Source organism: Rissa tridactyla, chromosome 5 (assembly GCF_028500815.1).
Source record: "Rissa tridactyla isolate bRisTri1 chromosome 5, bRisTri1.patW.cur.20221130, whole genome shotgun sequence".
In the NCBI taxonomy this organism is placed as follows: Eukaryota; Metazoa; Chordata; class Aves; order Charadriiformes; family Laridae; genus Rissa; species Rissa tridactyla.
The window spans coordinates 24,220,695-24,244,875 of NC_071470.1; the positions used below are offsets into that span (position 1 = coordinate 24,220,695).

Below are 24,181 nucleotides of genomic sequence, written 5' to 3' on the forward strand. Positions count from 1 at the left end.
ATGGCATATAATCTTTGTTTTCAGAAGCAGAACATCAAGTTGTGCATTAATTCTACCTCAAGACAGAAGAGAGTATCACTCTTCACTCCCTTGAATCCCACTTTAGTTGCAAACTATCAATAACAATTATGGTTTTCTTTTAGGTCCTTCATACACACGCAAACAAAGAAAACAAAAAAGCTTCATTTTGTGCAGAATCAAAGCTCTTAACTATATATATAAAAATATATGGACATACATAAATAATACAAATATATGGACAAGTCTGTAACCATATAAATGTTTCCTTTGAACCTCTTAAGATATTGGCACACTTCCAGAGGCTATAATAAAGTTATTTCACCGTTACTGCTGCTTTTTAAAGCCACAGGCCCACATCTATAGCTCTGGAGTGCAATGCATGTAGCATCTACTGATTTCAAAACATCTGTCATAAGCTACCACTGGAATGCAAGACACTCCATACAATGACATTACACATTTTCCCCCAAAAACACAGAATAAAATTTTGTTATCACTTTTTAATCAGTGACAATTTGTCATTTAAGTTTATCATCTGAGATTAGACTCCTACAACTGCTAATAATCACGGTACTCTGGTTGCCTCAATTAACTGGAGCCATTTCTTCTCACACCTTTTTGCCTCCCTTAGCAATTTCCTACAACTTCTAATTTCATTTTTTCTTTTGCCCTTCATTTTTGCTTTATGGAGCTTAATATTCATCACGCCATCTTCTTTGTAGCTTAGGAACTCACTTAGTCACATTCTACCAAATATTAACACAGGAAAAGAAGCTTCTAAGATACCAGCTTATGTCAAGCGCTGTTAATACAAATAAAAAACCTCCAAAAGAAGACTGAAACACATGCCCAATAATTCCATTCTGATTGATTCTCCAAACAGTTCATGGATAACTGAACCAGCCTCAAATTGTGGTGCCTTTATCTCAGCAAAAAGGACAGAGGGAAGCCAAAGAGAACTAGGAAACGCGTGAGAAAAAACAGAAGCACTACTAAGAGGAAGGAGGAACAGGAGAAAAGGAGCTTTTCAGTCCCACAGGTTAAAAGAAGAGAGGAAATTACAGTTGTGGGGGTAAACTAGAGCATTGCCTTTATTGTAAGCTGTACAGACAGTACAGGAAATAAAACAAATGCTTGTTTAGTTGATTAATTTACTGCCTCCTCTTAAACTCTAAGAGTGTGGTTTTTAGGGTGTTCAGGAGACAAGAAGTCAAAGATATTTTTCATTTTTTCCTCCTGCTTATCTGGCACAATTGTTTCCAGCTGGTGAACACAGATCTTTTAAAGAAGAAAAAAAGCATATCCAAAGCACTTATGTACAGAAACACCAGAGACATCATGGCTTAAACCACAATATCAGCCTTTTATCACAGGTAATCGTTGCTCTGCTCCCCATTTAGATATAGCCTTTAATTTAATATTCTTATACAAAATATTCATCTTTTGGAAATGAAAACCTATCTGCATACCTGCTGTCAAGGTTTTTACATTTCTGAACAAAGTCATGAAGTGGAGATAATGAAAAAATAGCATTTAGTACTGAGATGGCCACTTCTGGGCAGTTTTCCACATCCAGTCGATGAAGCAATTCTAAAACATCCCCTTCAGTCAATTGTAACCAGGCTTGAAGCAGCTTCTTCTTCATTACCTCCTTAACAGCATCTAATAATACAGGAATTTAAATGTTTTAAAACATTAAATGTCAAAAAATACCAAGTTTTCAACTTACTTTCATAAATCATTTTTCTAGAGAAAGCTTTTGGGAAAGAAGTTATTATATAGTTGAACTTAACACTACCTTAAAAAAAAAAAGAAAGAAAACCAACAGTTAAACAAGAACTACCTATGGAGCACTACTACATTTTTGAGGCAGTATTCTTCCCCACAGGGAATAAAAAAAAATAAAAAAAAAAACAACCAACCTCTATCCAAAAACTGTTACATCTAAAGAAAGCACCTCAACCCAGGAAATATACAAACCATGAACTCTTGTAGAGCAGGAAATATTCTGGGGAAGCATTGTTATATACTTATTCTGTTTCGGGTATTTAGGAATTGGTTGCTTTTGGAGGCAGGATACTACTCTACAGACCTTCAGTCTGAATTGCCACACAGAATTCCTGTGTTAATTCAATTATTTAACTAGATTATAAAATTTACATAAAGATACATTAAGTCCCTCCTCCCCACTGCCACAATGAACAGTTTCTGGATCAGTAGGGTACTATTTAATCAAGGAAAAAAGTATTTATGGGAATATCTAGAATACATATGTCATTCACACATACACACATATTTAAGCAGGGAAGTAGAAAGGCTAATACTCTGGTGTATGAAAAAACCATAATAACTAGGGAGCAATACAAGTATGCTCTTAGAACCTTTTAGAAAATAATATCCAATATAATGGAAACAAAGTACACACACACTGGACAACATTCATCTTTCCTCTTACATGTAACTTACGATAATAAAGACTTAAATATAATCAAGAGTTCAAAGAGAACTGTAAAAAGGCCTTGAAAGAGGTAAACTAAGGTCCTAAGAATGATGCAGCCAGTAGACAAGAAGCAGCTATTTCATCAAACAGCAAACTACTTTATTGATAAGAAATAGTAATTCAAAACATGAGTTTTTCAGTGCTGGACTTCAAAAACAAAACCTGACAAACTTCATTAGACTAGTACAGAACAATTCAAGGTAGGTGGGGAGCAATGCTAATTAAAACTTATTATACAGAAGGAAGACTTCCTTTTAACTGTAGTTCGATACTGCATAAGACAGCACTCAGCTGATCCTCTCTTCCTTTGCTAACATGATCCCCAACTAGCCAAAAAGAAAGGCAGATCAAAAAAACCACATGCATACAAGACACACCTGTAAGAGCTCCAGTTACCAATGAACACAGTACTTTTGTGTTTTAAGTGAATATCCGCATAGGTCATATTTCTCACAGTTCACAAGCAGTACACCACTAAGCCAAGAAAATTCTCAGAGTAAAATTCAACAGGGCTTAGTACAGATTTTCCAAACAAAGTATGTGGATAACACTGTAGCACATTTAGTAAAACTGGCAGCTTTTATTGTGAAATTCATGCAAAAAAAAAAAAAAGCCATGTTCTATGTAGGCAGGCCAGAATTGTCTCACTCAGATGCATGTGACCTTTTGATCTTTTGGCAACACCACCACATACAATTATGGGTATATTCTGAATGGCTCTTTATATAAAAGTGATACAGTACAGAAGACATCAAAAACAATAAAGTTGCTTCATGATGAGGGTCAAATAAAAAATTCATTAAAAAAAATTTAAGCTAGTTAAATGAAAAACTAAACAGCTGAGAAGATTTCTCTCCGAAGACACACAGGTAACATTTTCAAACAATTATCAAAATTATATTAATGTTTATATTTCAATTATTAAATATATTAGTTACAAAAATACTGTAATGAAACATATTTCAAAATACATTGATTAAATAATTACATTTTTCTACTTCTGTGTTAAATTACATTGTTGCTTTTTAATTTTAATAGCATTTGGTCCTATTTTAGAGCTCAGTGTCTTTCAAGTTTTTTGAAAGTGCAAAACTTTTCTGGTTTGTCCACTATAAAAGGACTGGAAAACCAAAGCAGCAAGCAGAATTTCTTCTGCATAAACATTTCCATTATTGCCATTACAGCTTAGACATAAATCATCCCCAGAACATTAGAAAGTATTCTCTCAAACATTTATATTAAGATGTTGAGAAAGATGATCTCTTACCAGATCTGTCATTAAGTCCTTGTTGCAATAACTTTACTCTCTGTGCTATTGACAGAGCTCTCATGTGAACTTTTTCTGCCAAAACCTTAAAAAAAATGAAGACATTAAAATACATTTCTACAAATTATAACAACTGTTTTCATTAACTACCTGTGGGTTTAAACTCTCAATTTTATCCATCCATAGAAACCATAAGTCAACAAAACCCTGTAATACCTATACCATCGGCATCATACCAATACATTAGCAAGCAGATTCTTGCACATGGAAGCAAATGTAAAATAAAGTAAGAATAAAGTTAACAAAGAGCTTAGGAGCTCGGCAGCTCCACTTGAATGCAACACCTGGATATGAAAATTATTCTCTTTAAAGCTCCAAGAACAATGAATACCTGCAATGAAACAACTAAAGTATGTACTTTTCTCAGTCTACTAACACACAGATTCAGTTAAAAATTAGAATTTAATCAAAATTACGAAAGAACAGAAGATGGGTCTGTGTGAAAAAACCAAACATTTTGTTTGAAGATGCCTGTACAAGAAATATACATGGCAGCATACCTTCTTGCCCCTACACCTACACATAAGCATAAGTAATGGCTGATGCTTCTCAAAATTGGAATACCAAAATATGTAAATTTTTACACTAGTATTGCTGTGATCTTAACTTTACTGAATTATCTAATATGTAATAACAGAGAAGAAAAAAATGCTTCACAAACATCACAACATGCATAGATAGAAAAAAGAGATCGTATACAAAATATATACTTTTAATGTCTGATTCTGAAGATCCAAGTTCTATCATGAAAGTAATTTCTATCAAGCAATTTCTGTGGTCAAGTTCAGGGATTTTAACTTGAAAACTTGTATTAAATTACTCCCCCTCAAAATTATGGCAAGTGAAAATAAATTATTTAACCATTCTTAGTGTCTAGCCAATGACATATAATAAAAGTTTTAAAGCCTTTTTCCTAAGTCAGTCTTTCAAATGAATATTAAGTGATCCAATTTACCTCATATGCCAGCTTTCTGACAGCTTCCTTTACATCCATAGTGCGGCCTACAATTTTTGGCAAAGTCCTTGCTGATGGAGCAATACACGACAGCACTGCACGCCTCACTTCTGAATTTGAATCATTTTCAAGTAATGTGTTGTAGACTGAAAGTAAAGTTTCATAAGAGTTTGAAACATTACAAAAAACCAGAAAATACTAAAAAAAAAAAAAAAAATCAGCAGTTATTATTAAAACCCCTCCTCTGCCCCTGCATAGCTCATAAAAATTTAGGGAAGAGTTTAGGGTCACAACCCTAAGATTTCACAGCAATTACATGCTGAGCTATGATCTCAAAAAAAATTCAACTAGGAAAAATAATATTTGCAACAATAAGTAGGATCCTCAGTTAATAACTCCAAAAATTGCTACTCTAGACTCCACCTATAAATAGCCACTTTGTCATTTTTGGGGCAAAAAAAATAAAAATAAAAAATAAAATGCTTCCAAATGTCAGCTCCTTAAGACCTCTATTCACTGGCTATACATCCTCATTACCTTTGGGGTAGATTCTCAAATTTTCCTATAGATGGAAAACTGCAATCTCCTACCAAAACTCAAATAGTCAATCTCATGTAATGCTTTTTGTTATGTTCTTGACCCTTCTTCAAAATTAACAGCAACAACAAAAACAATTTAAGAGAACACTTGAATTCACCTTCTTGCTCTGTAAGACAATGATTAACTATGAAATTTACGTGCTCCTAAATAAGGAACTTGTAAACAAACACTTAGAACATATAATTTCAAAGAAGGTTGCTTAACAACAAAAGAACCTCAACTAACTTACTCTCTTCACAAAAGAAAGTACGTAAATTTTAATCAGGGCACAATTTACATAACAGCTGTGCTGGCACAAACCTGCAGACCCTCTACCCTGAGGCAATGGAAGTAGAGGCTTAGTCAAGAGTCATACCATACACAAAGAAACCCACAATCGGCACAAAAACAGCATCAAGAAACATGGTTTACAGAGGTGCCAACCTCTTAAAGGAAGTGATCCATGAACAAGATGAGACTCGGGACGGGGAGAGGGGTGGCTGGAGAAGGCCCAAAAAAGTTATAAGTCAACAATGTCGATAACCAGTTTGCCTCTCATGTAGCAGACAGCCCTTGTTTGAGACAAAATTAGTTTTTCTATTATCACCTTCACTCCTCTAAGTGTTTTTGTAGAAGTTCATTTCAATTAATAGTACAAAAGGGTCCTTAAGAGGGTAATAACTGAGCAAGCACGTATCATATCCCCATGGCATTATTCTCACCATCCCTCCGTTACATTCAGTTCATAGAATAGCCCGAGCCCAATATGATTTGTCTGTCATTTAATCAACAGTGGATCTCTCCTTCAAGCAGTTCTGTCTTTTCCCCTTAAACATACACAACTCTTGCATCTATAACCTCCTCTGGCAAGAAGCTCCACAGTTCATGAATTATTACAACAATACCCTCTAAGTTTGTTTACTCAATGCTTAAGAAAATGCTTAAAATCTTTTAAAGTAATGTAAATCAACAAATGTTGTTCTTAAACAAAAGAAAAATCCAATGCTACTTACTATTAATAACAGGACAGTTTTCATCCTTAGGATCTTGAAGTCTTGACAGGGCCAAGACAGCTTGAATTCTCACATTTGAAAATTTATCTTTAAGTCTAATCAGCATAGCTTCATTAATTTTATCAAATAAATCATCGTCAATCTGGGCATTCTCTGGCATATTTCCCAAAATCTTATTAACAAGCTGGCATGTTCGAAACCTAACTGCATGGCTGTTCGCATCGTGAGACTTAGGGAAAGAAAAAACAAAAGCATTCTTATAATCACACTTTTCTCATTTACAACATAAGGCTATTAACATGCACACATAAGTATCACAGAATCACGGAATTTTTCAGAGTTGGAAGGGACCTCTAGAGATCATCTAGTCCAACTCCCCTGCTAAAGCAGGATTGCCTAGAGCACATCACTCAGCACTGCATCCAGGCAGGTCTTGAAAGTCTCCAGAGAAGGGGACTCCACAACCTCCCTGGGCAGCCTGTTCCAGTGCTCTGTCACCCTCACCGTAAAGAAGTTTTTTCTCATATGTTCTTCCTATGTTCCAGCTTGTGCCTGTTACCCCTCGTCCTGCTACTGGGAACCACTGAAAAGAGTCTGGCTCCATCCTCCTTAAACCCACCCTTTAGATACTTGTAAACATTAATAAGGTCTCCCCTCAGCCTTCTCTTCTCCAGGCTAAAGTAGTTAATACTCTATACAGTACATGAAATATGTATTTCAAAAGCTCTTCCTATTTAAGGAAAACACAGTCCATCACTTATATCAGTGGCACTTTACATAATTAGCCATATCTTCACAAAGGAAGAAACATGCTTACCACTCAATGCAGACTACAGTACATTAGCTAACTTATCCCTCCATAAAACATTAGAACGAATAAAAAAAGGTGCTAGACATGACGATTGTGATCTTGGCCTGACCAATAATTTTTCCACATCAAAACACTAGTTTAAGAAAATATAATTCTACTTGTGTTTTCATGCTATTGGAACTGTCGATCTCCTTTTTATATAACACTTGCAATAGGCAGAAATGAATAATACATATGCCAACCATATGAAAGACCTTTTAGTATTTTCACTTATCAAAGAAAGAGTATAAATTTATTTTCACGACACTTCCAGAATTTCACATTTATAAATGCACCTATAGTAAAGCATCTAACATGTCTGACAGCCAAATAAAAAAGCAATTAACATTTTCTCACGGGCCTAACTTTTGAAATCCAGTTGTTGGGGCAGGGGGCTGGGGGTGGGGGGGAAGGTATTACTCGTAAAGCCCTAGCTTCGCCTTGCTTTCACTTTTTAAGTTACAGTTTGTTGGTATCATCTCCAGCGCCAGTAAGTTTCTGCTGCATGAAGTTTCCATTTGTTATGTTAAAGCTTTAACAGTAAGTGTTACTATACCTTAAGCAGAAAGTTAAGCACATAATTCAGGAGCAAATTATCATCTTCTTCTTCCTCACTACCATCCTCTTTCTCCATTTGATAAAATGAAGTAACAAATTTAGCCACAAAATCGATCACTTGTTCCACTGCTGGTTCCCGTCTGTAGATTATCATAGCATACTTAAGGAAATGAATGAATTTTTCATTAAAATCTTCCGTATCTTCCAACTGAAAAAAAGTAAAAATCAAACCACAACAAGCGATAACTACCTGGTTCATCTTTCTAAAGCAGTACCACAGAAAAATAAAATAAATTGTTTTATAACTGACTGCTTCCATTTAAATTTTTAAAGCGCTAAAGCCAGCAGCTAGGGCACACCCGCTGTTGTGCACTCTTCACTGAATATTTTGCTTTAACTCCACAGCAGGCATATCTCTTGGCCGCTGGGCTCCGCTATGGAGTTTACATTTACCTGCTAACAGGTTTCAGAACGGCAATCGACACACTCGTCCGTTATCACCTGTGTCACACCTACTTGTCGGGTACCCAAACACCTTCCAGCATCATTCATACCTGCCATAGGCCGTTCTTACACCCATGATCGCAGGAGACAAGAGTGTATAGTAGTTTAGTGTGCGGGTTGGGTCTTGTTTAAGTCGCAGGGCTTTTCTTAGTCATACTGGCCTCAACGCCTGTTTTAGGGGGAAAAAAAAGACCGAAGAGGCCCCCTGCCCTCCGAAGGAAAAGCCGAGCAGACCCTGAGCGCCGTCATTGTCCCCTCAGCCCGGCGGCTGACCGCTCCGCCCCGCCGCTGGCACGCCCCGAGGGCGGCCCTACCTGGTTATAGGTGCTCTTCAAATCCACGACAAGCTTCGCCTGGTTCTGGTGAGGTTTCTGGGCCAGTTGAAAGGCTTCTTTGATTTGCAGAACTCTCTTTTTCACCCCCATGGCTATAGGGAAAGGGGACGGTCACCCCTCCCGCTTCGCTCCAGACTAGCGTCGCAGAGAGCCGCCGTGGGAAAGCGGAGAGCTACTGCTCCCCACAGCGGCAAGGCCGCTCCTAACGGCGGCAGAGCCGCAAGCCGACCACCCCACAGCCGAGCTGAGCCCAGCCGCTCCTCGCCTCCCGCTCCAGCCGCGGGGCCGCCGCCACACACCGTCCTCCGCCCGCCGACGCCGCGCGCGCCAGCAACGGCCGCCGCGCCCGCGCGCCCAGCTTCAAACTAGGCGCGAGTACCGCTCCCAGTCTCGCGAGAAAGTCGGTGATCGGAGAGACGGGGGGGTGTGGGGTGTGCGCGCGCTCGTCTCCGCGCGCTGGCGGCGGGGCGGGCCGTGGCGGGTGGGGCGGCCGTTAGCCGGGCGCGCGCGGCGAGCCCCTCGCCGCCATCTTCCTCTGGGGCGGGCCGTGAGGGAGGGGGCTGCGGCCGGCCTCGCCTCCGCCGCCGCCTCCTCCGCCTCCTGGGGCGCGCTCGCGGCAGGGGCGGCTGTTTCAAAGCAGGCCGGGTGTCAGCCCTGCTGCGGCTGAGGAGAAGCGTCGGGCAAGAGGATTTCCGGAACGTACGCTAGTTGCAAAATAGTCGAATAAGGCTGATAAACTCTGGTGCTGCCCTCAGCCGCTCTCCCAAAGTCCTCTCCGGGCGTGATCATCTGGAAAAATTAGTGTAGTTGCATTTTGTAAACGGGAGCCTTACGCTGAAGCCATTGGCGTAGCAAAACAAGAAAGCTCTGCCTGTGTCTTAAGATTAATAAATGCCCTTTGGAGAATGGTTATCCAATGAGACAAAAAAAATGCTCAGCTACTGTAGAGCAAGATATGTTTACCTATTTTAAAGTTCACTTTTGCCTAGTTTAAAGATTAAGGTAACAAAGGGAGTTAAGTTCACTAAGTTAGCCAGCTAAGTAACTGATTACTTAGTTCCCTGGGTGAACTACCTAAATTGAATCCAACTTGCAGACTTTGTGTTTCTTACTGGGACATCTTTCTGTTTTGTATCAGCTGTAAGGGAGTTTGAAAAGATGGATAGTATGGATAACCGACTTGTTGGAATGCATATTTGTGCTCTTTCCAGACTGAATCTTTTACTACTAGAAATTTTCCTCAAATTTTCAAGCATTTGTTGTGAACCTAATGTTCTCACAGAAATCCTTTAACTTGAGAATAGTAATAAATTCTGTATCTCATTAAAAACAGGGAAGATAACTAAGCTCAAACTCACAGAATCACAGAATCTTCATGGTTGGAAAGGACCCTTAAGATCATCGAGTCCAACCAAACAACCTACAATCTCTGCCACTGGAGCATGCCCTGAAGTGCCACATCTAGACATTTCTTAAACACCTCTAGGGATGGTGACTCAACCACCTCCCTGGGCAGGCTGTTCCAGTGCCTGACCACTCTTTCAGTAAAGTAATTCCTCCTAATATCTAACCTAAACCTCCCCTGCCGCAGCTTCAGACCATTTCCTCTGGTCCTGTCATTATTCACCTGGGAGAAGAGGCCAACACCCACCTCTCTCCAACCTCCTTTCAGGTAGTTGTAGAGGGCAATGAGGTCTCCCCTCAGCCTCCTCTTCTTCAAGCTAAACATGCCCAGCTCTCTCAGCCTCTCCTCGTATGACCTGGTCTCCAGACCCCTCACCAGCCTGGTAGCTCTCCTCTGGACACGCTCCAGCACCTCAGTGTCCCTCTGGTACAGAGGGGCCCAGAACTGAACACAGTACTCGAGGTGAGGCCTCACCAGTGCCGAGTACAGAGGCACAATCACTTCCCTGCTCCTGCTGGCCACGTTATTCCTGATACAAGCCAGAATGCTGTTGGCCTTCTTGGCCACCTGGGCACACTGCTGGCTCATGTTAAGCTGGCCGTCCACCAGCACCCCCAGGTCCTTTTCTGTCGGGCAGCTTTCCAGCCACTCTTCCCCAAGCCTGTAGTGTTGCTTGGGATTGTTGTGACCGAAATGCAGGACCCGGCACTTGGCCTCATTCAACCTCATACAGTTGGCCTTGGCCCATTGATCCAGCTGTCCAGGTCCCTCTGTAGAGCCTTCCTACACTCAAGCAGATCAACACTCCCACCTAGTTTGGTGTCATCTGCAAACTTACTGAGGGTGCACTCAATCCCCTCATCCAGATCATCGATAAAGATACTAAACAAAACTGGCCCCAAAACTGAGCCCTGAGGGACACCACTGGTGACCGGCCGCCAAGAGGATTTGACCCCATTAATCACAGCTCTCTGGGCACAGCCATCCAGCCAGTTTTTAACCCAGCGAAGAGTACACTTGTCGATGCCGTGATTCGCCAGCTTCTCCAGGAGAATGCTGTGGGGGACAGTGTCAAAGGCCTTACCAAAGTCCAGATAGACAACGTCCACAGCCTTCCCCGCATCCAGAAGGTGGGTCACATGGTCATAGAAAGAGATCAGGTTGGTTAAGCAGGACCTCCCCTTGCTAAACCCATGCTGGCTGGCCCTGATCCCTTGGCTGCCCTGCACTTGCCGTGAGAGCTCACTCAAGATGATCCTCTCCATGATCTTTCCTGGTACTGAGGTCAGGCTGACAGGTCTGTAGTTCCCCGGATCCTCCTTCCGAGCCTTCTTGTAGATGGGCGTCACATTAGCCACCCTCCAGTCATCTGGCACCTGCCCTGTTGACCAGGATCGTTGATAAATGATGGAGAGAGGCTTGGTGAGCTCTCCCGCCAGCTCCCTGAGTACTCTTGGGTGAATCCCATCCGGCCCCATAGACTTATGTACATCTGGGTGCAGAAGCAGATCATTGACTACTTCCTCCTGGATTATGGGTGGGCTGTTCTGCTCTCCATCCTTATCTTCCAGCTCAGGAGGCTGAGCACCCTGGGGATAGCTGGTCTGACTACTGAAGATGGAGGCAAAGAAGGCATTAAGTATCTCAGCCTTCTCCTCATCCTTGGTTGCAACTTTCCCCCCTGCATCCAGTAAGGGATGGAGATTCCCCCTGGCTTTCTTTTTGTTGATGTATTTATAAAAGCTTTTTTTGTTGTCCTTAATGTTAGTGGCCAAGTTGAGCTCCAGCTGGGCTCCAGAGACATGTTACGGGTTACAGAACACATTGTGAGACAGGGAGAAGCAAGGCTGGGGATGATTAGCTGAAGGGAAGCATTCTGAGCATATATTAATTACAGAGTTATACACAGCATTCAAAAATGTGAACAGCAGTAGTTAACTGTGGACACTAGGAACCTAAGGTATTTGATGTCTATATGTGTTTGGGCTCTAAAAAGAAGTGTCTAATTGCCTCAAGTGATGATAGTTAGCTAGTAAGAACAGATGACATACCATCAAATGACAGTAGGTCAAAGAGGCAGAACCCATCATTAAGAAGGGTCATTTTCGGCTTTCTAAGAAAAAAAAACACCTAAAAATAAAATAGATAAGCACTAGGGGTCAGTCTTGTTCCAGATCTGAATCTTCACGGTATTTTCTTTAAGTAGCAGATTTTTATAGACAAAATAATAGAATGCTTTTATCTTTACAATTGTGTCAAAGATTATGGAGTATATGAGCTGTATGTGGAGAATGGAGGGCAGCAGCAGGAAAAAAGTGTTCTGTTTTAAAGATAAAAATAAATTTTAAAATCACTTATAAATGTGGCGGAGAGGTTTTTCCCTGATGTATTGTATTATCATACATTTGTGCGTGTTTAAAACAGATACCTGCTTTTTAAAGGTGTCGTTTGCATTTTAACTTTCAAAAGGTATGGATCTGGCCATTCTGCTTCTAGAGAGCAGGAAATGGATTCTGTATGCACAATAGTAACATAGAATCATATATATTAACTTTTTCTAAAAGTTTTTACTTTACATGGAAGAAACAGTCACTCTCCAAAAACACTATAATCAACAGCAAATGCTAAATGAGTTGGGGTTTTTTGGAAGGTTATATTTTCTGGGGAAATACAATGTGTAACCATCTTTCTATTTAAGATACTTTTACTGGAAAATTAACTTAATCTCATTTTTTTCCACTATAGGAAGAGAAAAGGATGGAAACAGGAAGAGAAGAGGATGCGGAGAAGAGGATGGAAACAGGAGGAGAAGAGCAGGTAAAACTTTGTGATTCTTGTGGCTTTAAAAACCCAAGACTTTAAGTGAAACTAATAATGTGAAATGAATTATTTTTGATTCACATATGGTTGGCAGCCCATTTGTGCTTACCTGCCTCTCAGATCTACAGATGAGGATTTTCCCTGGTGAATACTTTGCAGTCCCTTATGATGGATTCTAACCAGGATGTAAGATTTATTTCTTCCAGTCTGCTTTAAATATTTCTACTAGGCTTTGTATTTCTAGGTAGAAATAGAAGTCAGGCTTCTGTTATGACAAACTGATGTCTAATCCAGTTAGACATGCTGGCTTTCAGGGTAAATATGCCAGAGGGATCCAGATTCTCAGTATAATAATTGGTATTTCATGTGTAGGTATATAACGTGCTGAAGCAAGATCATAAATATTGGCCATTTAGACTTTGCTCTGCATAGAGCATAAGTCTCCCAGTGCTACCAGATACTTTGTTCAACTGATAGAGGTGTTTGCTGTAATTGTTTTTACAGGTCATGTTTCAGGGCCTTGACTGCACTAATAAGGCTTAATGGCCCCTACACAGCCTCACCTGGGGCCTCCAGCCGCACCCCTTGCCCATGGGCCTAGGAAACCCATATCAGCTCAGCCGTGACCTTCAGTTCTTTTCTGAGCTCTCAGGGCCAGCTGCTTCCTGAGGGATGGATACAGTGACTGACTGGGAGGGCAAGGACCTCACCAGTAGCACAAGCCAAGAGATTGTGGGTTTCACAGTCCTATCTGAAAAGGAAAGGAATGATGAAACTCAGAACCTTGGATGGTGCTCTAGAACGAAATGTGCTCTAATAATTCAAGATTTTTTTCCTTGCCCTTTGAAATAGTGAGCTTATCTGCTATGCTATGGTCTACATCTGGGTGTCTTTCTACTTCTGACTTGCTGTTCTAGATTCTTTCTTTTTCCTTTGTCAGTTCTGTTGTGTGAGCAAATATACAGCACCGCAGGGTAAGATGAACTTGCTGCATGCCAATTACTTTGTGGTAATTTTAGATGTAGGTCACTGGGTAAAAAAATATGATAGCTGTTGCTATCATATGTAGTAGGTGTTCAAAGGCTTTTATAACTGATGCATCTTGTTGGTTCCGGTTTCCATACTAAAAATATAAACACAGTAATATTTCATCCACAGTTGGGCTACCATTCTGCAGTAGTAATCAGAGGTTCTATTTGACACCTTCCTCCGAAACTTGTGTATATGTAAGTCATCTATAAAATTGCACGTACATTTTGAATAGCTACTGTTTTTAGTCAATGAGGAAATCAGTAGCCCTTCTGGTGGTTTTTCAATTGGACTCTCAAAACCTGTTTGTCTATATTTTGGGGTCAAAAAGCTACTCTAGGACCAAAATGAATTTAGGGGACATCAATAATGAAAACAGTGATTTATGAATTAAATTATAATTTCAAGGATGCATTGTCCTTTGTTGGGACACTAGCTTGAGAAGTTTTAAACTCATTTTATTGATATGGCTTTGTCATTTGAAACATAACATGATAGTTGATGACTAACTGTATTGTTCTTCCATTTTCAAATGCAAATTTTATTGTAATGCAACACAGCAGTAGAGTATAATCTAGGGTATCGGTTTAACTTTGCCCTCACATATTAAAATAAGTAAATCCAACTGACTTCAGTAGTACTGATAATCCAGACAAAGAATTGGAAGGATTGGGCTCTGTATTAATTGTGTTTTGGGAAAGCTGTTTGTAATATGTTAAACAAAGATGCAAACTTATGTATTAAACACTTGCAACAGAAATATCTTCCTCATGTCTTGGAATTTGGGGTGTGTGGATCTTCTAATAGTAGCTAGTCTGAAGATTTCAGAAGCTATATAGTTTGCATATTCAACAAGCAGGAGGTACCAAAAATGGAAGGCTTATAGTCTTTTAGTCATATATGACTTGGTTTTTTTATAATAAAAGGAAGCTAGTTAATGCATCTGAGCAGTAAGGCTATAAACCTGTGTACAGTTACTCATAGACTTACAAAGACTATAGTATGAAGTCATGTCAGTATAAAGACTGACATCACCACCTTCTCATAATTTACTTAAAACTAACGCAGCAATAATAACTGAAGCAGAAGTGTGTGTGTTTTCTGTTTAGACTTCTAATTCTTATTTTAAACTACCTTTGCCACATACTGCCTCAAGTTCAAGAATATTCTGTAATCTAGTGATGTGTTCCATGTGGCTCTCACAAAACCCACATTCGTATAGTACACAAATTATGCTTTTTGTTGTCCTTGCTTTGTTGTCTTATCTGTAGGTGATCCCTAGATCAATTAGAAGAAAAAAAAAATAGGTTAGATTCTCATTGAAAAGCTCTGGCATTATCTGCTGAAATTCTGTTGTTGAAACCAAGTGGGTTTGTGAGTAGTGGAACTAATGAACTTGAGTCACCTATGAACTTATGTTCTGTGGTTGCATTTTATGGTGCATGAGATCTAATTGAAGCTTTTCCAATGTTTGCAGTATTGACTGACAAGTCTTGTCTGGACTGAGAATACTTTACCAGTGATAAAATATGTTCTGCTCAAACACCATCTTGTACCTTGAGTTTTTCCCTCTAACCTCCCAAAATACATAAACAGCTTGCTTGAAAATATCTCAGTGGATTATTCCTTTCCTAGTGAAGATCTGTGCTCCTCTGCTCTATGCCTGTGTGTCTCAAGTCTCTGTCCAGCCATGCATTCAGATCCAGTGTGTCCAGATCCTGCTCAGCAGGAAAAACATGAACGTTACTATCTGTCTAGTAGAGCAATAACACAGGTAACTTATTGTAAGTACTTTTAAAACCTTTTGTGTTTTTCTTAATTTGCTTTCTATTTTCACACAGTTTTGTTCTTTTTCTGAGGAAACAAGGTGCTAGGAAATTGCGCTATGCCTTTGTGTTCTCTTGATTGTCCTACTAAGTTTGTCAATTTTATCAAAATTTTACATATAATTAAGTTCCTACACTCTTTTCTCAAATGGATGACTATGTAGAGAAGGTATTATAACCATATTAACTGAGGTAAACTTAAGTGTGAGTGCGTGTCTTATCAGACACCAGACAATTGACGATGGCATGTCCTTATGCTCTAGTCATAGAAAAAGTTTCAGTCACAGGCAGCAGCATCTTGGACAGTAATACCAGTGAATGAAGAAACTATACTTAGTCATTCCTGTGTGCAAGGCTCTGTTTCCTACCTTTTCTTATTCGTGTTCTGCCTGGGCTAAACTTCTCCTCCCTGCTTAGCATCTCCCAGCAACTGTGACCATCTTGGTTTTCTTTCCTGGCCTTTCCCTTCTCCTATGCTGCGCTTCTCAGTCAGTCTTTATTTCCTGTCACTTCTGAAGATTCTTTCTGCCTCCGAAGATTGAGAGTCCTTCCTTTTCGCCCAGCAATTAAAGGGTTTGGTTTCTCTGTTCCAAGGTCTTCTCTTCTTACATCTTCTCACTCCTCCTTCTCTCCACTACCTGCAGGCATTCTTCTTCTGCCCTGATCTGTTTTTTTCCTCTTGGAGTGTTTATTCTTAACAGCGCTTTATCTGTTTTTGTCCTCACCAATAATTTCCCTTTCTTGCTGAGGATTTTCCCTTTTTCCATGCCCTTACCTGACACAGGATAATCCTCCTTCCCAATTCTGATAGTACTGAGGAAACACTTTTTCAAACCCACCACTAGCAAAGTGGAAGCTTCTTGCTAGAGAAGGATGGAACGTACTGCCCAGAGGTGAGACAGGAAAGCTGCCCAACCTGCAGGGGGGAAGAGGCAGCCTCAGAGGGGGCTGTGAGCCAGTGTGAGCTGAGATGGGGACCTCAGCCTGCTCCATGGGGTCTCTTCTGCTGGCTACAGTGACACATCGAAGGGGTGTTGAGCAGCTCTCAGCTTCTCTTACATGTTCTTTTTATCTTTTCCTCTTCTCCACCTCTCTGATTTCACCCTACTTTGCCTTCTCCTCCTTCCCCTTTCTCTTCTAGACTTGTTTAAACGTGTCCACTAACCATTTTCTTCTTGCATAACATTTTACAGAAGCATTCTTCTTTAAAAATCCCATTACCTTAATAGCTTGCCTTTTTTTTTTGTGCACTTTTTTCTGCCTTTTCTGCCCTTTTATTTATTTTTTACATATAGAAGCCTAGTCTCTTTGAAGAGAGGAAATGACTTGCAGATGAAAAAGACGTGACCTGTAATATTGTCAGTTTTCCTCTGGCACCTTTCCAGCGCCTTTAGTGTAACTGAGGGGAACTGACCAGTCTCCTTGGATCAGGCAGACCGGTTCCTGCCTGGACAATGCTCCCGGGCTCAGCTGTGCTCAAGTGTGCCTCTTAGCTGGAAGAACTGCTTCAATCTGCTTTCAGCTGAGCAGCAAAAATTGAACAAGGTCTTCTTCATCTCTTTATTGGTCCATCCGGACTTAGAGAGGATTGCCAAAATAACAGAGCTTATAAAAGGTGCCAACACCGTCGTCTCTGATGACCTCTGCAATCCTTTGGCAGCCCAAGAAAGCAACATGATTTAATCTGCAGAAGATCTCTCTATCACATCCCCAGCAACGTCTGTGCTGCTGCCTGTATGGCTGGCTCAGTGTCCCCTGTGGGGAATTTGTAGCATCCAGCCACTGGCGTCTTCTCCTGCCGGAAGCTCAACCATTTGAAGAGAAGGGGAGGGAAAAAAAAAAAAAACCACAAGAAAAAACGATCAGGATGTTTGCACATGCTGTTCTCTGCCTCCTCGCCTGGGTGTTCTGTTGAAGGACTAGGACGTCTGCACAGAAGGGAAAGCAGCGGCGGCTGGAGCTTGCCCTGTTTGGGGCTGAAGTTTCTCCAGCGCTATGGGGCTTTGAGTGCCTGCAGAGCGCCGGGGGAGGCCAGCGGCAGGGACAGATCGCGCTACCCGGAGCGTACGCACACAGACTTGATTAAAATTCAAGCCTAATGGCCTCTGGCATAAACAAGATTCATCAGCCCGGGACTTGCAATGGATCTAAAGCCGCTCGCAGCAGCTCGGCAGAGGAATGCAATCAGGAAATGCACATGAAAATGTGCAAGAAGATTGCCCAGCTCACTAAGGTAAGTCTCGCTGTTGCAGCCTTCCCAGGGAGGTGAGGCTGCCCTGGCCGGGGGCGGCGGCGCTGGCACCGAACTGCCTGCTCTGATGGCCCTGAGAGGAGGGAAGAGAAACCGGTCCTCTCTTTTAAGGCGGTTCCTGAACACATCGGTGTGCACAAACTTCCTTTCAGACGGTTCCCCCTGGGGTGCTACAACCGTAGGGCTCGCCTTTGTTGCTGAAGACCGACGTCTCGCACTTAACCGCTCTAATTAGCGTGCAAGAATAGCGAGATGAGCTCAAACTCTGCGAAGACATGGGTTTGTCGGTATGCTGCTCAGAGGGATTGACGCTATCCGCTTTTTTCCAGAATTACAAAAACGGCAGTTTCATTTGCGTTTTATAGGTTCTCGAGTAATATTGTTGCAGAACTACAGGCGAACTGTGGTACTAAAGTACAGTGTTACTTGTTGTCTTGTACTTATTTGTTCTTGATGCGTGTAGGAGATACTTTAAATGACCTTCCTAAAAGACCGGAGTTAGAAAAGAGGCAGGACATTACGTAGTATATTGTAGTAAAACTTTTAGTCAATACCGAGCTATACTACTAAATATTTTTAACATTTTTCACACCATATTAAGAACTAAGAGAAAATCTGTAGGAGGTGGCACTTACTTTTTAAGCTATTCTTATGCTGCACCTTTGTCGGTGAGAAAAAGCTATTTCCTACTTGCTAGTCCAGATTTTACATGTTCTGTAACCTCACTGCAATTGGTCAAGACAATTTAGCAATGAAAAAAACACCAAAAATACATGTCAAACAATAAGAAATCGTTAAGATGTTCAAGTTAGAATGGCTTACTAGTTACAGTAACATTATTCTCATCAAATGATGGCTGTATGTGATAATGTATATCATGTATATGAATACATACACAAGTGCTACCTATATTTACACATATACTTGCTATATTGTACTTACTGTCCTATATCAATATTTACTTTACCGGTGCTTTGCTTGTATAATAGTATTTGTGCACAACCTGATCCTTACTTTTTGCCTATGAATGCACACATTACTCTTCAAGGTACATTTTCATACTGTAGTAATTGAAAGAAAACTGTCCAAATGAACGTCAATTGTTTTTATTATTTTGATCATAGATATTTTTGAGCAATTAAGTCTGTAAAAATTCTTAGAGAGAAGCACTTTCTGTTTATTGATAACATTCCTGATTTTTCAACCATAGTGAACAGTACATGAAAGATGACTGCAAATTAGATTAAGATGTCCTGAGTTGTTCCCTTGTTTTCTGTCTGGTACTCACTTGCTATCTTTGATCAGTTTTGCCCATTAAGTAATATTTGTCTGTAAGTATCACTCAAAAAAATCACAGTATTAACTTTTCCAATAGAAAAGCAATGGCCGTATCTATTAATAGATAGCCTATACGTCACAGTTACAAGAGTTGAGGAGTCACCAGCTCCCTCTTTCTGGGTGATCCATTTCTCAACAGCAGACTTTGAGCATATTGATGAGATCTGTGCGAAGAAACACTTGTTCAAAATTTTCAACTCTCAAGCTAAACTAATTTTCTGTAGAGATTTCTGTGCTTTCCTTTTTATATAAAGTGATTCTTTTTAAAGCCTCTCTAATTGCAACTCAATTTTGAGGAAAAAATATCCTTTCTGAAAACTCTTACATTACTTTACAAAGCTTGTCTTTGAGTTGGGGAAGAAAGCTCTATCTTAGCAGCAAAAGGGGGAGAAAAAATCACCCAGCGCAAGGGATCTTGGAAAAATTTTATTGTGGTGTTTTTTTCAGATGTTCTTCCTAAATTTCTACTGTTAAAATGTGGGTGGCGTAACTTCTTTTAATAGAATTTCCCCTCTGGATACTTTTCAGTCATCTGAAATAAAGATGATTTATACTTGAAGCTCAAAAAAGTACTTCTGAAAAGCAAATAATTCTGTTTTGGAATGTGGCCTTTAAGAACCAATTTTCTCTGCAATAACACTACACTTATAGAGAACTCATGGCAGAACTGGAATTTTGTTCATAAGCTTTCCCTTCTAAGTTCTGGGTAGACTAATGCTGTACCAACAGCAAACATCTGAGAAGTAAAATCTGAAACCAGATTAGCTGAAAAATGGCTATATGGAAAATTTGTCATAATCGTTTTGGACCTAGGAACTTTGAGAGCTCCCTTTCAAAACACCGTTTTCTTGGCTATATTGCAGTCAGGATGATTATAAGAAAATCCTTCCTAACTTTAAATTGCCTCTAGTGCTTTCCTTTCTCATTTCTAAGCTAGTATGCAATACTGCTGTCTGTTGTTACGCAGCTGCAGCTTCCTGTCCCAGTGATGTTAGATTTTCATTGATGGGGATATAATGATTATAATGATCTAATTACTCATCCACTCCTCATTGTGCCAGGAGAAATGAATACAAAATATTTAAATTAGGTACAGGATACAGAGCTTGATTTACACATTCTGTTTCTTTGTTACATAGTCAGTAGTGTCCACCTCCTACTCTCAAAGGCAAAGGAGGGGCGTGCAAAGGCATCAACAGCAGAACCAAACTGGTTGAAGTGATCGAGTTTCCATTGTTGCATGAAGCGCTGTTTAAATTGTAAGACATGGGTTGGTACAGGGAACCCCCATAGGTAATCAGGACACAGAGATCCTGAAAGATTTTCCCATGCTACTGTCCTGCTATTTCTGCTTTTAGAGAGGTAGAATAATAGTAAGCTTTCATACCTTCAGTCATGCGTTTTTCTGTTCTGCACCTTTTTGGTTGTGGCAGCAAAAATACAAACCTCTAGAAATGTTTCAATTGCTTTGGGCAGCAAACTACTGCTTTTTGTAGCCCATTTATCAGCATTTTTAGATGCCTGGCCCTTTTCACAAAGATTGACTTTTTCCACTGTTGACTTGTAGAACATACATTGTTTTTCCACGTAGACCTATCACAATGAGCAAAACCAGTGAATGTACTGTAAGCTCAGTTAGGCTCCCTGTTCTGCTCTGCCCCACTCTTCACAAAAGTAAGGTGGCCTTTGCATTTCAAGGCAGAATTGGCCACAAATCCTTGTTTACCATTAGACATCTGTCTGCCCACATTTGAAGTACACTAATGAAAATATGGCAGGTTTTATTATGAATTGTACAGTTGAGGTTTTGCTTTTAAAGCCTCAGCTCACAGTGCTAAATGAACACGTGGGACAACGAGGTTTTGTTTGAAAAGATATGGATATATTTTAAAAGGGGTATATTAAAAATGGCAAACCGATTTTTTTTTTTGCTCCCACGGATGCAGGTAAAAAGTTTAAAAGCCCTGGTAGGATTAGTCAGTTTGGATGAGAGCTGTTTAGGCCTTCTGAATTTTGACCTTAAAATCAGATAACATTGCAGCTATTTCCAGATGAGCTGTGCTTTGATTTATGAACTTACAGAAATTAAAATGGAAACATTCTGCTTGCAAATGGGAATGTCCATTTGTAGTTGTCATTCACATATACAAATCACACATTTAGTTGGTAGGTACCTTTCTGCAACACTAGTGCATTCAATTAATAGGGACTTGAAGTTAGGGTATTTTAATGATTGTAGCAGAATGCATGACTTTTGTACCAGTAATTAAGTTTAGACTTCTCCATCAAACATTGGACACTTGGTGTGCTGTTTTCTGCTTGCCAGGTCTTTGTATTTCTGATCTGTTTAGGAATAACGAGTTTAAATGGACTTCTATAAGATGTGTTGGGTGTCACTCCCTGCTGCCTCAAGCTACGTATTTCTAACACCCATTTGCTAGTATGTGGTTTTCATGTGCTTATGGATTCTCAGGACAGTCCTTTTTACTTGAGATAGGATGAGAAATTCAAATGAACTGTTGAAGACGAGTGCTGAGGAGAGTGGATCAGCTTTCACTGAAAAGGCAGTTCAGGCAGGGCTGGCAAGAACTAGATATGCTGCAGATATCCATGTTATTCAGGCTTCTTTTCAGACCTCTGCCAGAGGGGCTCAAACCAAGCCTGCTGTTCTGGACTGCAGTTCTGGAACCAAGCCTAATATGAATAACTAAGATGGTGACATTACTTGGTGATCAGAGAGCTACTGAAGCCACAAAACAGTTCTGTTTCCTTCTTAGAGACAAATTCCTGGATACCAATGGAGGAGTGTTTTTAATGAGAGTAGATAGTTACCCTCAAACTCATTTTCCCTAGGGGTTCATCTGACTCTATATTGGGAATTTGGGAGCCTTGTTGTAAGATGCACATTTTAAATTGCAGTATTTCTGGTCAAGTAGATTGTTAGTCAAAAAATCAAGCAGTCTGGCAAGAATTTTGTATATGTATGTTGGATACTGTGAGTCTTAACAGAGGAAGAGAGTGCCAACACAGGGAAAAGTTAGTTGCTGGTAAAACACAATTAAGAACCTTTTTTCCTTCAGGGGAAAGAAATGTCAAAGGGGAGCGAGTGTGCTCCTCTCCTCGAAGCAGCAGCAGAGGCAGATGTTCCTTAATAACTCTATGTGGAGCAGTTGAAAAAGCTATACACTCCGGCTGCTTATCACCACCAGTCACCCAGGAGGTTTATTGCCCCTCAGCTCAGTCAGCAGGGTAGAAAATATGAACATTATTTAATAAGCTTTAGTGGAAATTCGTCCAGATAAGCAAAACCCACTTTCGTTAGTTATTTAAGGAAGGATGTCTGACTTTTGCAAAGGAGTGTATGAGATATATGCTCATATGTAGTTCTATTAGCTTCACTGTATGGGTGGAAATTTACAGAATTAGCAAGTGTCCTGGTATGTGTGTGAGGGCATAGACTGTTTACTCCACTCCAGTGTCTTGCAGCATGGTTGCAGATCTTTTAACCTTTCCTGTTTTATTTGCCATTAAAATAAATGGTTGATAGGTTTAGGAATGAAATATGATCAAATTCTAATGGCTTATTCTGGAAGCACCTATCAGCTCAGCAACTGGAACGAAGTACCCCTGTTGTCTACTCATGTTCCTAGTTGAAATACATTGCCTTTTTCACATAGTTTAAGCTAAGTTTATTGACCTTATTTACTGTGATGTGTTAACTGTACTCAGTAACCAATGCTTACAGTGGCTCAGCTGATGTGCAGTTAGTTGTTATGCTACTAGAGCTCTCCTGTGTGCTTGAGGCTTTTTGATCTCAGTTCTCTAGAGAGGTATTCAATATTCTACAGAAATGAAGCAAAATGGAACAGCATAAAAGCTAGGATCGTGCTTTTGGAGCAACAATATTTTTCCTTTGGGCAAGGAATATAAAAACTGATTTTCATGTAGGCAGAGAGAGAGAATCTTTTTATAAAGCTGCTTAAATTATGTACTAACAAGACTAACAAAGTCAGCTATCAGTATCTCCCATGTACTTCACTTTATGATGTATTTGTTTTCATGAATTTTATGTACAATTTTCTGTTGGGATTTCAAGGCTAGCATTATTTTTGCCTACCAGCTGACAAAAATGTGCAGACTAAGATGTCTTAACGTGTCATCACTACATTTTCCTTACAGAACTAAAAAGGAATTCCTGGATAATGAAATCCATGTGCAATGTTATATAATTATGTTGATCAACTAGTCAAAAGCAGTATTAAAACCACTATTTCTATTAGGAAGGAACCCAGAATCTTATTATTTGGATGGCTAGATATTGTCATTTAAATTAATTCAAGGTGTAAGAATGACATGTATGTATTGGAATTACCTTCTTACCATACAAATTTGTCCCTGACTATACCAAGTTTGCAGAAAATCTGACAGCCTTAGTAACCGACAACTCAAAGGTACTTTATAATGGAAACTGATTTCAAGTCACCTTTTCGAGGAACCCTAGTTAATGTTTATATACAAAATGTTGTGCATTTTATTAATATGCGCATTACAGGCAATAGGTTATAAAATATTTAGCAATACATTAATTGCACAAAAGAAAATTGCAAGGTTATAGTTTTTTCATGTTCTGTCTTTTCTTCATGGGTAATGTATAAAAGTACCATTTTCAGTGACACTATATCTGTACCTGTTTCCTAACATTTTCTTTAAGCAGTATGTAGAAGCCAATATTTTACAATTGAGAAGATTATACCCAGTTAGAAGTCAGTGCCAACTCAGCTTAAGACACTCTCACTTAAATTTTCTAAAGCGATTTATTTAGACTTTTGAGCACTTCAGCATTGTGTATGGTATATAAAATACTTTTTTT

At 39.8% G+C, this 24,181-nt stretch overlaps 2 protein-coding genes across 7 annotated transcripts in view; one reads left to right on the plus strand and one right to left on the minus strand.

Moving 5' to 3' along the window:
• NCAPG (non-SMC condensin I complex subunit G) overlaps positions 1-9,058 on the minus strand; it is a 30,233-nt gene extending 21,175 nt beyond the window's left edge. Inside the window, exons 1-6 of one of the 3 annotated variants that reach the window (XM_054201958.1) lie at positions 8,622-9,058; positions 7,802-8,011; positions 6,396-6,624; positions 4,804-4,949; positions 3,789-3,873; positions 1,491-1,683 (exon numbers count right to left, since the gene is read on the minus strand). In XM_054201958.1, coding sequence (XP_054057933.1) covers positions 1,491-1,683; positions 3,789-3,873; positions 4,804-4,949; positions 6,396-6,624; positions 7,802-8,011; positions 8,622-8,732 — 974 coding nt within the window. In that variant the 5' untranslated portion in view covers positions 8,733-9,058. Of the gene's footprint in view, positions 1-1,490; positions 1,684-3,788; positions 3,874-4,803; positions 4,950-6,395; positions 6,625-7,801; positions 8,012-8,357; positions 8,447-8,621 lie in introns of those variants that run through there. The other 2 variants (XM_054201957.1, XM_054201959.1) reach the window with 2 other exon arrangements.
• An 8,171-nt stretch (positions 9,059-17,229) lies between these two features.
• Positions 17,230-24,181, plus strand: part of FAM184B (family with sequence similarity 184 member B) — a 46,589-nt gene continuing 39,637 nt past the window's right edge. For 2 of the 4 annotated variants that reach the window (XM_054202078.1, XM_054202080.1), the window contains exon 1: positions 17,230-17,955. In XM_054202078.1, coding sequence (XP_054058053.1) covers positions 17,821-17,955 — 135 coding nt within the window. In that variant the 5' untranslated portion in view covers positions 17,230-17,820. Of the gene's footprint in view, positions 17,956-18,040; positions 18,261-24,181 lie in introns of those variants that run through there. The other 2 variants (XM_054202082.1, XM_054202081.1) reach the window with 2 other exon arrangements.